This window comes from Garra rufa, chromosome 21 (assembly GCF_049309525.1).
Source record: "Garra rufa chromosome 21, GarRuf1.0, whole genome shotgun sequence".
NCBI classification, from domain to species: domain Eukaryota; kingdom Metazoa; phylum Chordata; class Actinopteri; order Cypriniformes; family Cyprinidae; genus Garra; species Garra rufa.
Genome location: NC_133381.1, coordinates 25,455,758 through 25,471,470, shown reverse-complemented (window position 1 = coordinate 25,471,470; position 15,713 = coordinate 25,455,758). Strand labels below are relative to the sequence as shown.

General features: G+C 36.3%; 1 protein-coding gene across 1 annotated transcript in view; it reads right to left on the bottom strand.

Moving 5' to 3' along the window:
• Positions 1-5,549: 5,549 nt before the first annotated feature.
• Positions 5,550-15,713, bottom strand: part of clic4 (chloride intracellular channel 4) — a 35,106-nt gene continuing 24,942 nt past the window's right edge. Inside the window, exons 3-6 of the mRNA XM_073826703.1 lie at positions 10,764-10,889; positions 10,559-10,665; positions 7,529-7,710; positions 5,550-7,414 (exon numbers count right to left, since the gene is read on the bottom strand). Coding sequence (XP_073682804.1) covers positions 7,250-7,414; positions 7,529-7,710; positions 10,559-10,665; positions 10,764-10,889 — 580 coding nt within the window. The 3' untranslated portion in view covers positions 5,550-7,249. The remainder of the gene's footprint in view (positions 7,415-7,528; positions 7,711-10,558; positions 10,666-10,763; positions 10,890-15,713) is intronic.

Here is a 15,713-nt window from a genome sequence, read left to right as displayed (position 1 = left end):
GAAGTAAAACAATTGAAAATGAGGGGAAAATTCATTATGAAATAAATGTTTTTCTCAAAAACGCTTGGTTACAATCATCGACAAACCTGGAAATTTTTATGAGTAAACATCTGAAGCATATTCCGATTCATATTTACATTTTATAGCACGCCAGGGTAACTATGAATATAAATAAGAGGGAAAACAAAGGCCAAATTCTCTTTATTATATCTATTACAGCAAATAAAACCAGAGAAAATAGTTCTGATGTGCAGTAAAAGATTGTCGAGCTTCATTAAAATAGAAAGTTGCAGTAATAAATATGTAAAGCATTGACAATTCCTATTTCAGGGCAATAATTAGGAATTTCCAATCAACATGAAGTCTCAAAATACAAATCTACCTGGAAGATGACGTGTGTCTATATTGTCTTAAAACATTTATTATTTTTAGTTATTTAAAAACTTTCATTTTATAATTAGATCTCCCACCATTTTCAGTTGTTTAACTTCAATGAAAGGTTTGTTTTTGGTAAATTCTTTGAACATAAGAAGAAAAGGAGAAACTGCAGATTTATTTTCACAGGCTTCTTTGTTCATATATATAAAATGATGACCAGGCATTTGTTTTACAGTTTTACACAACGTGAATGACACAAAATAATGGTCATGAGGGAGGAGGTCATGATTCAAATAATGTTTCATTGATGAATAACACTGTATTAAGGCATTTTCTTTCTGCAAAACCTGCTAATGTGTTATGTTTAATTGTCAGTTGAAATATGACTTTTCTTGACAGGTCAAAAAACAACAAAACAAAGACAAAACCAGTCTTAAGCAGCGAGAATATATTCGTAGCAATAGGCAAAAATACACCATATGGGTCAAAATGATCAAATTTTCTTTTATGCCAAAAAATCATTAAGATATTAAGTAAAGATCAAGATATTTTGTATATTTCCTACCATATCAAAACTTCATTTTTGATTAGTAATATGCATTGCTAAGAACTTCATTTGGACAACTTTAAAGTCGATTTTCTCAGTATTTTGAATTTTTTTGCACACTCAGATTCCAGATTTTTAAATAGTTGTATCTCAGCCAAATATTGTCTATCCTAACAAACCATACATTAATGGAAAGCTCAGATGATGTAGGGTCAATGACTGTTTTGTGGTCAAAGTTCAGTAAATATGAATCATGAAATTTCTAACTGTTGCCACTTACATGAGCATACGACTAGCTGACCTTGTTTCATAATGACTTTTTAAATAGAAAGTTACCCTCCTCTAAAGTTCTATCAATAACATTAAAATTAAGGCTTGTTTCCCGGTTTGTCCAGTTAAAAAAGCTCAAGACCCCCTCTGAAACTAGCCAGAGCAACTATCAACCAGTTTGAGAATAAAGAGAGATGACAACATATGGTGCTCATTCACAAAGTCCCGTTACAGATATGTAGGGGAAAGAGCATTAGAAATGAGATGACCGGTCACTCACCTGTGGTACAGTTCTCCGGTACTACTGAGAAACTCTTTATCTTTATTCCTCTTTTTGGACCTCCAGGTCGGGAAACGTTTTTTCTTCTTCTCGGTGGGGCTGGTGGGCAGTGAGACCGGGTATGAGGTGACATCTCTAGGGCTCGTCGGTAAAGTCATGACCGAACCTGAGAGACTCGCTTGGTCGTCTTCTGGTGAAGTGCCCCACTGACCCGCAGTCCTGTCAGCATCCTTGGTTTCCTTCTCGAAGCTCTTTGACTTCCCAAACAGTTTCTTAATCTTGGACTTTGATATGCTCATGATTGAGTATTCACGACATATACAACGGCGAAGTTTCCCTTTAGTCTGAAAGTGTTAAAACTGAAAGTTTGAAATAGGGACGCTTTGTTTGGCGCGCTCTGGAGATTCGTTGTTGTTCACGCGCTCCTGAAGCTCACTGGAGCTCACTGGAGCTTGTTGGGCGGAGCGCGCAGTTCAGCTTTGAACTCCGTAGATACTTTTTTCTTGTTTTGTGTTTGAACAAAAGCTGATCTGAGTTGCAAATTCTCACAAGAGTGTATGAAACAAATAGTGAAACAGAATTGAATTCAGAACTAACTAAGAGTCTCTATATTTCAATAGTCAATTTTACAGTGCTTGTATAAATAAACCCAATTCCCAGTCTGCAAATTTGCAGATGCACCTACTGTAATCTCCTTTGAATGGAAAGAGGTTATAGCGCCTCCTGGTGTTCATGCGTGAACAACTGTATTTAAATTGTACAACTAACACGAACAAATACTGTAAAAAATGTTTGTTAGTTTATTATATTTATGCATTTACTAATGTTCACAATGATAGTTTACTGTAAAGTGTAACCAATGTTCTAAACAAAACATGCTATCTGAATTAGGTTTAAAAGGATAGTTCAACCCAAAAATGAAACTTCAGTCGATAATTAGTCACCCTCATGTCGTTCCAAACCTGTACGCCCTTTGTTCATTTTCTGAACACAAATTAAGATATTTTTTTATGAAATCAGAGCATTCTGACCCTGCATAGACAGCAACATAACTGAAACATTCAAGTGCCAGAAATTTTGCAAGGACATTGATAAAACACTTCATGTGACATCAGTGGCTCAACCTTAATTTTATGACGCTATGAGGGATATTTTTGAGCATCAAATTACTAAAATAACACCTTTATTCAACAATTTCTTCTTTGAAGAAATTTCAGTCTTCAGTCATCCTGAAGAATGGTCTTGCATCCTACAATGACGAAGGTCTTACAGGTTTGTAAACGAAATAAGGAAATGAGTAATTAATGACAGAATTTTCATTTTTGGGTAACCATTCCTTAAATTGAAAACCATTTGACAGGTTTTTCCTGTCTTCAATTTCACTTTACATTCTCTTTTTTAACAAAAGTCAGTTCTTAAACGACAATTCAAGAAGTGACATTTGCGATGGAGAAACGAAAACACTGTATTAACTGATTTTGATGAATTCTGTGATGCTGATTTGTCTCGCATTAAAACACTGATTCTGTTAGATAAAATGATAGAATACAGTGCATTACCACAATGCCAAAGGATGGTTAAAAGCAGACCCCCTCATGTACCTCTCAATATCTCATTAAGCAATGTGTTTATATTTTGTTTATGAGCCATTCTACAGAATTGGTCCTAAGTCAGAGTTAAAAGCCCTCTTAAAAAGTCTTTTTCCAAAAAATGTATGTACACATTTCTAGTAATTGTGCAGTTAATTTTTATTGTATTTTCAGAAAGTTTTGGAATATTTGTTCTCTCCCCAAATTTGTCACTACCAAAACATAGTAATAGACATTTAATTAGAAGGGTTGGCATATTAAGATTTTGCTAACATCTACATTGTAAATATATATTTTTTGCTATTTTATTCATTTTCTCAGACATAAATCAATAATTACATTTTAACAAGATTTCAATTGTGATTTATGTGCTTTGTTGTATTTTGAATCCGATTTTTCTTTGTAAGGCAAAAAAGTTGATCATACTGATTTCAAACTCAAAGGAACACTTCCCTTTTTTTGGAAATAGGCTCATTCTCCAACTCCAAGTGCTACTGAATTAATAGCTAAGATCTTATATTATTTTTTGGTTCAATTTATATATAAGCTAATGAATCCTTAAAGAAACACTCAACTTTTTTTGAAAATATGCTCATTCTCCAACTCCCCCCGAGTTAATAAGTTGAGTTTTACCGTTTTGAAATCCATTCAGCCGTTCTCCTGTTCTGGCGATATCACTTTTAGCATAGCTTAGCATCGATCATTGAATCCTATTAGACCAATAGTATCGCATTCAAAAATGACCAACGAGTTTCGACGTCCTATTTAGTCAAGGAAGTTTGCTGCCGTAATATGGCCGAAGCAGGCGCAGTAATATCACGCAGCACATGTGCAAATGCTAACCTAGCTGGGAACTAATTTCAGGCGCTGCTTGATATTACTGCGCCTGTTGCGTCCATTCAGCAAACTTCCTTGACTATTACACCAAAATGGGAGTGTAGTTCCTAATCTTATCGGCCTAGAAAATCGCAGCTTTACATTTTCCACCGGTATTAGTACACGATATAACTACAGAAGAGTCAAGTTTTAAATAGGACTAATACCGAAACGCTGGTTATTTTTGAACGCGATGCTATTGGTCTAATACGATTCAATGATCTATGCTAAGCTATGCTAAAAGTGATATCGCCAGAACAGGAGAACGCCTGAATGGATTTCAAAACGGTAAAACTTAACTTATTAACTCGGGGGAGTTGGAGAATGAGCCTATTTCCAAAAAAAGTGGAGTGTTTCTTTAAGGATTCATTAGCTTATATATAAATTGAACCAAAAACTAATATAAGATCTTGGCTATTAATTCGGTATACCTTATTTTTGACAAAACATCCCGTGTTTCGGTCGTAACTGTAGCACTTAGGTAGCAAACACATCACATTACAGAATTTTAACTTGCATACTAAAACACTACTAAAACATACTAAAATACTTTTTTTTGCATATCTGTACTACAATCGTTTATTTTCCCCAAATATGAGGACTATGTGTTCCCTTTTGTCACTACCGAAACAATGATGACATATTTTGGTTATGACTGTTTGGGTAGTGACAATTTTATTGGATTAAAAAAACTAACAAAAACAAAACAAAGATGTCACAACCGAAACTCCACCAAATGTTTTGGTAGTGACAATATTAAGATACTTTTGAACCTAGCTTGAAGATGCTAATCGGTACATGGTTATCTAGCACAACTCCGAACAGTTGTAACTAAAACGAAATGTTAGGGAATAAAAAAAAGTCTGCTTAATTGCAGAAAAAAAGGTGTTCGGTAGTTACACATAGATTTTTCCGACTTTTGAACACATTTACCTCAAAATGATAAAGTCCAACTACTCACACCTTGTAGCTATGAGAAAGGGGGACACAGGAATATTTCCTGATCATAAATGAAGGGGTGTAGTTAAAATCAGTCTAAGCCAATGGACTTAAACATACACTGTTTCAGAAGTGACATGAAAAATGTCACTAAAGTTTCATAATTTGCAAAGAAAACTTTGAAACTTAAAAACAACAGCTGAAAATTATTTTAATATTGAAAATTATTTCTATATCACTTTCATGAGTTGAAATTTAGGGGTTAGGGTTCAGGACAGCAAACTCCCAAATGAAAGTACCCAATAAATTAGGATTTTGTATATGTTAAGCTTACTGATATTTGAAATATTACTGTGGGCTTCAATAGATAATAAAAGGATCTTATTAAACATCTAAGATTTGAAAACGTAATGCTTTTTAAGTGTTATTTTGGTTGTGGGACAGCAGTTTGCACCAATTCTGTAGAATGGCCCATATATTTTTATATCCATATTGTAGCCAAAAGGTGTGGTTATTCTTACCATTCAAAAGAAGAACTGACACAGACTAAAGAAGAATCAAAGAGCAAAAGTCAGAAATCACTGACTGTCGTAAATGCTGTAAAGTGACAACCCACTAATTAGTATAAACATAAGTATTTTACAAGAAAATAATTCATACTTCAAATCTGTCATAGCTGCCAGCAGTTTATTTAATGAGAGTGCGATGGCATATGGCAAACATGCAGTGTTTTTATAGTTAAGGTCAAACCTGTTCCTTGCACGCACATACACAGGTCCAATCAGAAATCTACAAAGAGCAACATTTGAACATTCAGTTTCTCAGAAAGAGATATGGGCTGAATAGTGAAGGGAGCATCTCTCAAAAAAAACAATGAAACATATGGCGCAAAGCTGAAAAACAGAATTTAAAAAGTGGCCCATTTGTAAAAATTATCTCCTGGTCTGAACTCAAAGTGAACGGAATAGCAGACTGGGAAAAAAAAAAGTTCTAAATTTTCACTCAGCTGTCCTCTCCATTAAAGGATCAGAATAAACAGAAGAGAGGAAATAGGAAACAAGCCCCTCTGCAACACAATCTTCCTGTTTTTGTTCCCACAGGGCAGCAACTCACTTTAAATGGCAGAGAGATGTGTCTCAATTCATTTTACTCTCAATTTGTCCTTATATGTTGTTTTTTTGCTACTTTGAGAAAATGCATAAGGCCAGAGGTGTCATTACACATCAGTGCTACATTCAGTTCATGAATGTATACAATTTGCACGTTAATCTCCGAAAACCAAAAACAATATCTACAATTCTTCAAAAACATTTGGCAACCGATTTCCAAATCAGAAACTACAAACTTACATTCAATATTGTATCAACATAAAATGCAGTGTTTTACTCTGAGCCTTTAATCAAACTTTGTGGATCATGGTATAAGCCATTTTTCATGTCTATAAATGTCTATAAAGTCATCCTTCTTTTAATAGCACCACTTTTTAAAAACAACTTCTTTAGATGAGATGCTCCTTGTCTGTTTATAAAAAGAAATCCCATTTTGCTACTATTCAATTGTTAAGGACACTTCATGTGAAGTGCAAGTGATGCAGATCTAGCTCTAGAACTACGCAGGCGTTTCCCTTCATGTGTTTGATGCCATGGATGGAGCAGCACTCTTTATGTTAAATAATGAATCTAGAGTGAATAAGGCAGATCTATAGAATCTCTTCATGTATCTATAGTTTCTGTAAAAGAGGTCATTCCTTCAAAAGGCCACAGGTGCTGCAAATTTACTGTGGTATGTAAGGTGCCATTTTTGCAAACCGATGACTAATGTGTATGATATGAACTTCATATTTAAGTTTCAACCTTCTGATATCAACGCAAGTCAATACGCACTTCAAAGCTTCGATAAAGGGTCTTTGAGACTTCGGAGTGCTATACTGCTCTCTAAAACTCTCTGAAAATAAACACTGGAGCTTTCAACACTGTTCCGATGCGTTTAGAAACAAAAAAAAAAAAAAAAAGTTTTAGAACTGTTCACTTTGCAAGCTTAGAAAAAGCATTTTTTCATATTTTAAATTCATAAAACAAAAGGCTGGTGAACCCACTCTTATTGCTACATAGTGTGGGTGAGAGAAATAGATTGCCATCGATACACTGAGAGTATCTGGCACTTCCTGCTTTAACACTTAAACTAAGACAAAGAAAATTATTGATATGTCCTAAAGAGCTGTAACGGGGGAGGGAGAAATCATGCATTGGCGATTTACTCTAAATAAAAGAGAAGGGGAAAAAAGGAGTCCGTAGCTTGTTTTTTCTCTTTCTCGTGATGGAAAATAAACAGTCCCAGCACAGGGAGCGGAGTGGAAGAGATTTTGAGCCATTATTTGACAAGCCGCTTTGCTACGTCAGCGTAAGCGATCTCGATCTCCTTGTCGCTGGGACATGTGTTGGTAAACTCCTCGCGTTTGTAGGCATTGTTCAGGTACCTCCAGATGCCCGTCATGTCATTAGGGATGTCAAAGCCTCTGTACTTCTTTGCCACCACCTGCAAGCCAAAAGGGGGGAAAAATGGTCATCTAATACCATCATACTCACATTAAAAGATGATTTGAAGTCCAAAATAATATTGTAAAATGGGATGAAATGTATGGCTTCTTACTTTAACAATGTGGAGTTTGGGCAGCAGGTTGCAGTCGGCCAGTGTCATCTCTTCACCATCTAGGAACCTACGTGTGGAGGCCTTTACTTCCTCCATGCTGTTGTGGTCGATCTCATCCGGCAGAGGAGAGCACAGGTACTCATCCAACTTCTGCAAGGTCTTCAGCAGTCCCTTCTCCAAAGCTGTATGGCAAAACCCATTAAAGAGTTGGTTAGGTAGAAGAAGAAAAAAAAAGTAAAAAATTCTGATATTTTTTGTCTTATTTATATGAGCACTCCAAAAGAAATCTTAAAGTCTAAATGATCCAGATTCACTTTTTTGGATAGAAAAATAGAAAGATTTATATTAATAAAATAATAATAATAATAATAATATTTTATAGATACACTGCCGTTCAAAAGTTTTTTTTAACGTTGAAGTTTCTTATGCTCATCAAGGCTGTGTTTACTTGATCAAAAATACTGAAAAAAAAAAACCAGTAATATTGTGAAATATTATTACGGTTTAAAATCATGGTTTTCTATTTAATTAAAAAAATATATATTCTTGTGATGCAAAGCTAAATTTTCATCAGCTATTATTCCAGTCTTCAGTGTCACATGATCCTTCAGAAATCATTTTAATATTCTGATATATTACTTTCATTATCAATGTTGAAAACCGTTGTTTTTTTCCAAAAAAAAAAAAAAAAAAAAAGAATAAAAATGTACTGACCACAAACTTTTAAATGGTGGTTTGTATTGTTTCAAAAGACTTCCATTTTGAATAAATGCTGTTCTTTTTTTATTTATCAAAGAATCCTGCTTAACATTTTTTTTTGGAGCCTTCAATTCTTTGATGAAAAATTTAAAAGAACTGCATTCATTTAAAATATAATTTTATTTTCTAACAATAAAAGTCTCTGCTATCACTTTATCAATTTAACAAGTTCTTGGTGAATAAAAGTATTTTTTTTTTCCAAAAAAGAAAGAATAAAAATGTACTGACCACAGACTTTTAAATGGTGGTTTGTATTGTTCCAAAACACTTCTATTTTGAATAAATGCTGTTCTTTTAACTTTTTATTTTTTAAAGAATCCTGAAAGTAAGTATCACAGTTTCCGATTATTAATGTTTGAAACGGTTGTGCTGCTTAATATTTTTTTGGGGAAATTGCGATTCTTTGAATTAAAAGTTAACAGAACAGCATTTATTCAAAATAGAAATATTTTCTAACAATAAAAGTCTTTGCCATCACTTTATCAATTTAACAAATTCTTGTTGACTAAAAGTATACAATTTTTTTCCAAAAAAGAAAGAATAAAAATGTACTGACCACAAACTTTTAAATGGTGGTTTGTATTGTTCCAAAACACTTCTATTTTGAATAAATGCTGTTCTTTTAACTTTTTATTTATTAAAGAATCCTGAAAATAAGTATCACAGGTTCCAATTATCAATGTTTAAAACAGTTGTACTGTTTAATATTTTTTGAAACCTTTGATACTTTGATGAATAAAAAGTTAAAAGAACAGCTTTCTATTTATTAAAGAATCCTGAAAAGTAAGTATCACAGATTCCAACAAAATGTTAAGCAGCACAACGGTTTCCAACACTGATAATAAATCAGCTTATTAGAATGATTTCTAAAGGAGCATGTGATAATGAAGACTGGAGTAATGATGCTAAAAATTCAGTTTGGCATCACAGGAATAAATTACATTTTAAAACATATTCATATTTACTTTTTTACATTGAAATAATATTTCACAATATTACGTTTTTTTCTAGGTTTTTGGTAAAATGAATGCAGCCTTGATGAACATAAGAAGCTTCTTTATAAAAAAACAAACAAACAAAAAAAAATCTTACTGATCCCAAACCTTTGAATAGCAGTGTTACTATAAGACTATATTGCTTAACAGACTGTAATTCATGGTAAATTAACAAATTCACTTCAATTACTGACAGATCATCAGTTTTCAAATTGTAAAAAATTCTGCCAGTGCTTTGTCAAAGTGGACAAATTATAAAAGAATAGCTTTGTACAGTAAACTTTTGTATTTTTTGAAGCCCAGGTGTGCCAAATGTTTATATCATGACAATATAATATTATACAATTACTAGAAAATGATCAATTATCAAATGTTTATTATTAAATGATTTATGATATAATATATAATTCACAAAATGCAAAGGAAGAACTCATTACAGTTAAAAAGACTGTAATCTGCCCTCTAGAGGCAGAAAGTGCCAAAATATAATTGCAGTGTTTGGTTGCACTTACACTTAGCTGCCACATAAGGGCATAATCACACACTGGTGAAAGCTGATCCTTACAATTCACCCATTTAAAACTAAACTTTAAAAAAAGAAAATGAAAAAAGTACCACCCAAGTGTACAAACTAAAATGTTTGAATACTAAGGCATGTTTTGCTCTTCAGAGAGGTGGTAAACCCAGCTATTTTTCCTGTACACAGTGCTGTCTGCTGGCCTTCAGACAATGTTGACAGACTCCAGCTGGAATGAAGAGGCTGTTATCACCCACAGTCAACATTTTACTAGGGTGGAGACTCTTGAAGTTAGTTTATGTTCAGGGTCACTGCCAAACTCTTAATGAGCTAGAGTCTTTGAGATTGTGTGGCATTGCATCAAGGCAAATTCCTAGCGTTTTTATCATTTTGACAACACTTCTTCTTCAACCTTCTGATAAAAGCACCAGCGCTCTTGTTTCGAAAACCTAGTTTCAGGTTAACAGTAACTGTGTTTACTCTGGAAGTTGATCTAACTATCAAGTTGTAGCCCTGCCTACGGCACTAAAGAATGTAAATGAGGCATTGGATCCAAGCCTTGCGTTATCTAAACTAGAGACAACACCGTTTATATACACAACGTGAGACATGGCAACCATAACAAGGTCTAATCTCTCAAACTAGAGCAATCGAAAGTGTTCGTCTGGTTAAACTAAGCTTATCAAATGTGTGGTTATTCCACCGGGCAAGGTCTGTTGTTTGGGTTTGGAGGTGAAAAAGTAAAATCTGTTTGGTTACCCTCGTTGGCATCAGGTTTAGAATTCTTGATGAAGGCAGAGAACTTGGCAAATATATCCATCCCTGCAGTGTTGGATTCTGGGTGTCTGGCACCAAGTTTCGAGTACCTGAGTGAACAAACACAGACATGCGTCAAATAAAGCCTTTTGACGTGGTGCTGTCACACATACCATATTTAGATAAACAAACACACGCTTTCACTAACTTTGGAGGGGAGAGGACGTCTTCTAGGAACTCTTCGATCTTGTTGACATCTGTCTTGACCTCTCCATTATAGGTGATGAAGGGAGGGTGGGTTCCTGGGGCCAGATTCTGCAGATCTGCTGGTTTTCTACCAAGAAAAAACATAAGTATAACATCAATATAAGTCAACTTCTCAATGAGACTGTCTTAAAAAAAAAAAAAAAACTTTGCTTAAACAAATGTGACATGCAACCAACGCCATATAAACTCTAGAAATGATTTATTATTGAACTATAACAGGAGGTCAGCAAGGCAGAGCCCAAAGCAATTTAATGAATTGTTTTTCTTTAGTATACAAGGTGATAAAATGCCCTCAGGGACTACACAATGTTGACACAATACAGGGGTTTTCCAGAGCCCAACACCAAGCGGCAACCTCCCGCTCTCTCCATTGAAACCAACACGGAAGTGGCTTAAACTGCAATTCATCAACTGACCGCTAGAGACTGGCTGCAAAAGGGAGTCAGTCCCATAGACGCCCCATGTTAAAATGCCCAACTTTACAGCAGAAAAAAAAACAAAACAATGTTTACAGCCTGGTTCAAAAAGTGGTTTTAGACTATATAGCTAATTTCGCCCTTCATGTCAACTGTGAGGGGAGTGAATTTTTTTTATAACTCATCCGTTTAAGTTATATTAAGCCATAAAGTTCTGCATAATTAAGGGCGTGGCCACTTGAGTGACAGGGGGATTGCCGCTGCTCTCACCAATGTCGCGCTAGGTGGCCGTGGTTTCAGCACCCAGCTCCACCCACGTCCCGCCTCTTTGCCCATTTTCGATTATCTGAGAGTGACGCGTGATGACGCGATTCCAAGATGGCAACGGCGAATCCCCCCCACTATAGGCTTCAAAATCTTCTCTTCAGAAACCTACGGGTGACATCACGGACACTACGTCCATATTTTTTACAGTCTATGCCCAACATACACACACTTAGTTTTTTATAAAAACCAGTAGTGTAAATGCTAACCCTAAAAGATTCATCTACATGAATCATTTTTCCCAACTGAGGACGTTCTTGGACATGCACAAAGGGGGACTGTGAAATCTGAAAACACTTGAGGGTTCGGGAACAGAGAGGGCATATGTCCCATGAGGCCTTTCAGGCAAGAACACTCCGATCTTACCAACTACAACAACAGGAAATGACCTCACACCTCTGGCATGAGCACAAGGAGCACCCTATCCCTTTTTGGTGGCTTGGAGGAAAGGGCAAGAGAGAGGAGAATGTAAAAGGCAGGCAAGCAGGAAAGAACAGAAGCAAGAAAGAATGAAGAAAGAGTTAACGAGCAAACAGAAGAAAAAGCAAACGAGCAAAAGAAAGAAAGAAAGAACGAGTGAAAGAGAAAGAAAAAGAGCGAACAAGCAAAAAAAAAGGAAAAAAAGAGTGAAAGAAAAAGGAAAGAAAGAAAGAACAAGCGAAAGAAAGCATAAAGAGTGAAAGAGAGAACAAGCGAAAGAAAGAAAGAAAGAAAGAAAGAAAGAAAGAAAGGAGGAAGAAGCGAAAGAAAGCGTAAAGAGCGAAAGAAAGAGCGAAAGGAAAAGGAAAGAAAGAAAGCGAAAGAAAGCGTAAAGAGCGAAAGAAAGAGCGAAAGGAAAAAAGAGTGAAAGAAAAAGGAAAGAAAGAAAGAAAGAGTGAAAGGAAAAGGAAAGAACGAACAAGCGAAAGAAAGCGAAAGCAAACAAGTGAAAGAAAGAAAGAAAGAAAGAAAGAAAGAAAGAAAGAAAGAAAGAGGAAAGAAAGAACGAACGAGCGAAAGAAAGAGCGAAAGCGAACAAGTGAAAGAAAGGGCGAAAGAAAGAAAAAGAGATCGAGTGAAAGAAAGAAAGAAAGAAAGAAAGAAAGAAAGAACGAGAACGAGTGAAAGAAAAAGAGTGAACAAGCAAAGAGAGAACGAGTGAAAAAAGAACGAGCGTAAAAAAAGAAAGAAAACAAGTGAAAGAAAGAAAAAGAACGAGCGAAAGAAAGTGAACGAGTGAAAGAGAGAACGACTGAAAGAAAGAGAACGAGCGGGCGGAAAAAAAGAAAGAACGAGTGAAAGAAAGAGCGAAAGAAAGAAAGAAAGAATTTATTGATGATGCAATAGTCTCAGTTTCACTCGATTTCTTTTTAGGGTCATAAACTTTGAGCTCAACAACATCTGTTACAGCCTCATAAAACACTGACTGAAGATCATCATCAAGATTCTTTCGGAGAGAAACAGACTATAGGTGTGGAAGCTCTCTTCAAACAGTCATTTAATCTTACACACACACACACACACACACACACACACACACACACACACACACACACCATAGGTCGACTTGAATGATCAAATATTTGAGCTTATACTGTATCTGTCAGATTTCAAAAAGATTAAAATGAAAGAATCTGGCATTATTTTTTGCAATGCATACTCTGCAAAGATTTTATTTTATTTTATTTTCACCCACAAATGAATTATGTCAGAAAAAAGTCAGAATTATGAAACAACTTGCAATTCTTAGAAGTCTTTTTTTTCCTCCTCAGAATTTAACTTTATAACTGGCAATTGCGAGTTTATGTCTCACAAGTCAGAATTGCTATATAAAATATCAATTGCGAGAAAAAAAGTCCGAACTGGGAGATACAAACTCGCATTTGCAAGAAAAATAAAATCTAATAAGATTTTTTTTTTCTTGCAAATGAGAGTTTGTTGTAGTGGACCGCGCATTCAAGGGCCCAGTTTATGGCGAGGGCCCCTCCCTGGCCACAATAGGGGACAAAGGTTTGCTACATTTTGATTGGATCTTGGTGGACTAACATAAGCAAACTGTCCAACGCCATCAGATAAGGATGCCAGGACAACTGCCAGACACCTCTTAGAGGGCATGAAGAAGACCTTTGGTACAAAACCCGGGAAGGACAGAACCTCCTATTGGCCAAAATGCAGTTTCTGCCCTCCACCCACCTTGAGACTGTTTCCTAAGGTTGGTCCTGTGATGGTCATAAAAATTCCTTAGGATCTCCAGACGCAGCAGCAATGGGTGAAACAAAGAGAGATCACAAAGATCCATCCAAATCCATTCATAACTATGATTTCAAACCTTGAACTGATGCGAACCATAATACACACATCTTATACTTATTCAGAGAAATAAGTATTCTCACTGACAGCGATGTGTAGTGCAATATCTTACACAAACTCAGCTGTTAATGGACAAATGAATGCATGCATGACCTGATTGTGATTGTGTTTTGGAAAGTGAGAAATGCACCAGTAAAACATTGACACTTTTCTAACTTTGTGTTTGGACTATGCAAATGACTTCCACAAGAGGAAAGAAGGGTGGGCTACCCCATGTCCCCCCGCTCTGATGGAACCAGCCAATCACAGCATGGAAATGTAGAAGCGCCAAATTGCAATCTCCTCCTCATCGGAAAGGTAACTCTCCAAAAGACACTCCTTGTTCTGAGTCTGCGGCCCGTTACAGGGAAGGCAGCAACAGATAACCGTTCTGAGTCTGAGGCCCGCAAGGGTGAGACAGTAACAGATCAAAGTACTGAGTCTGAGTCCCGTCGGGGAAAGACATAACAGTTACACCTCCATTCTGAGTCTCCAGCACGTCCAGGGGACAGTAACAGATCAAACTTCTTTCTGAGTCTGCGGCCCGTTACTGGGAAGGCAGCTACAGATACCTCCATTCTGAGTCTCCAGCTCCACAAGAGAGAGACACTAACAGACACAACCATTCTGAGCCTACTGTCCAGAGAGACAAGAACAGACGCTCCACGCTCCAAGTCTCCAGCTTTGAGGCAGCAGCAGATACGACCACGTTCTCTCTGTGAGGAAAGAGATATTTTCCACGTTCAGAGTCTTCGTACAGCGAGACAACAACAGATGCAGCACGTCCTAAGTCTCCATCCGAGAGAGACAAAGCGGATTGACCAAGTTCTGAGTCTCTAGCTGAGAGAGGCAGAAGACCAACAGACATTTGCAACAAGGTTAAGCTCCAGCGAGCAAACCTTCACTTCAGGTACCTTTGCTTGCGTGTTCCAAGCAAAGGGCCTTCAGCACCTACACCAGGGCCACATCTGCGTGTTCCAGATCTTAGGACCCTTTGGTGCTCCAGGAGATCAGCATCCTACAGCGCTTCATGCTCAAGGCTGTCGAAACGGATTCCTGCCCCTTTTCCCAATGACTGCTCCCAGCACAACCAGTGGAAGAATTCACCGCCACCGGACTGCTCAATCAACCACAGAGAACGTAAATATCACTTCCAAACCTCTTCCAGAGACCTGGCATTGTTGTGTATTATCAGTATATGATCTTTCTAATTTACATTAGATATTATATAGCTGATTGCAGTTGATAAATAATAGCTAATTTATTTGTTTAATGCATAGAAAGATTCTTCACCTTATTTGTCTCAGAGTAGCAAGTTTATCTTTCCATAAGATAACATAGCTCTGACATAGCAACACCCAACTGAATCACATTTTATGCATCTTATGCACTTTATTCCTTTTGCATTTATTGTATTCATTTAATAGTTGATTAATCTTGTCTATCATTTGTTAATAAATTTATTTTATTACACTTGTGTCTTCCTTGTGTTGATAATACAGTGAGATGTTCTCTAAGTTAGATTTCCCACCAATCTTTATGTGATGTACTCATAACCGCACATGAAGTGACATGTGATCCAAGAATCATAACGTCATCGGTGATACGAGTACCCATCACTCCACTATTTCGCCTTCCTAGTGGGCGAAAGCAGAACTCACTACATAATTGGCGTCCCTATGTGGGCCAAGTTAAAATGAAATGAGTCTCCTGTAAAATTCACTACATTGTATCTCCCAGTTCTGACTTTTTTCTCAGAACTGTGTGATATAAACTCACAATTGCATGATATAAACTCACAATTCGGACTTTTCTCAGAATCG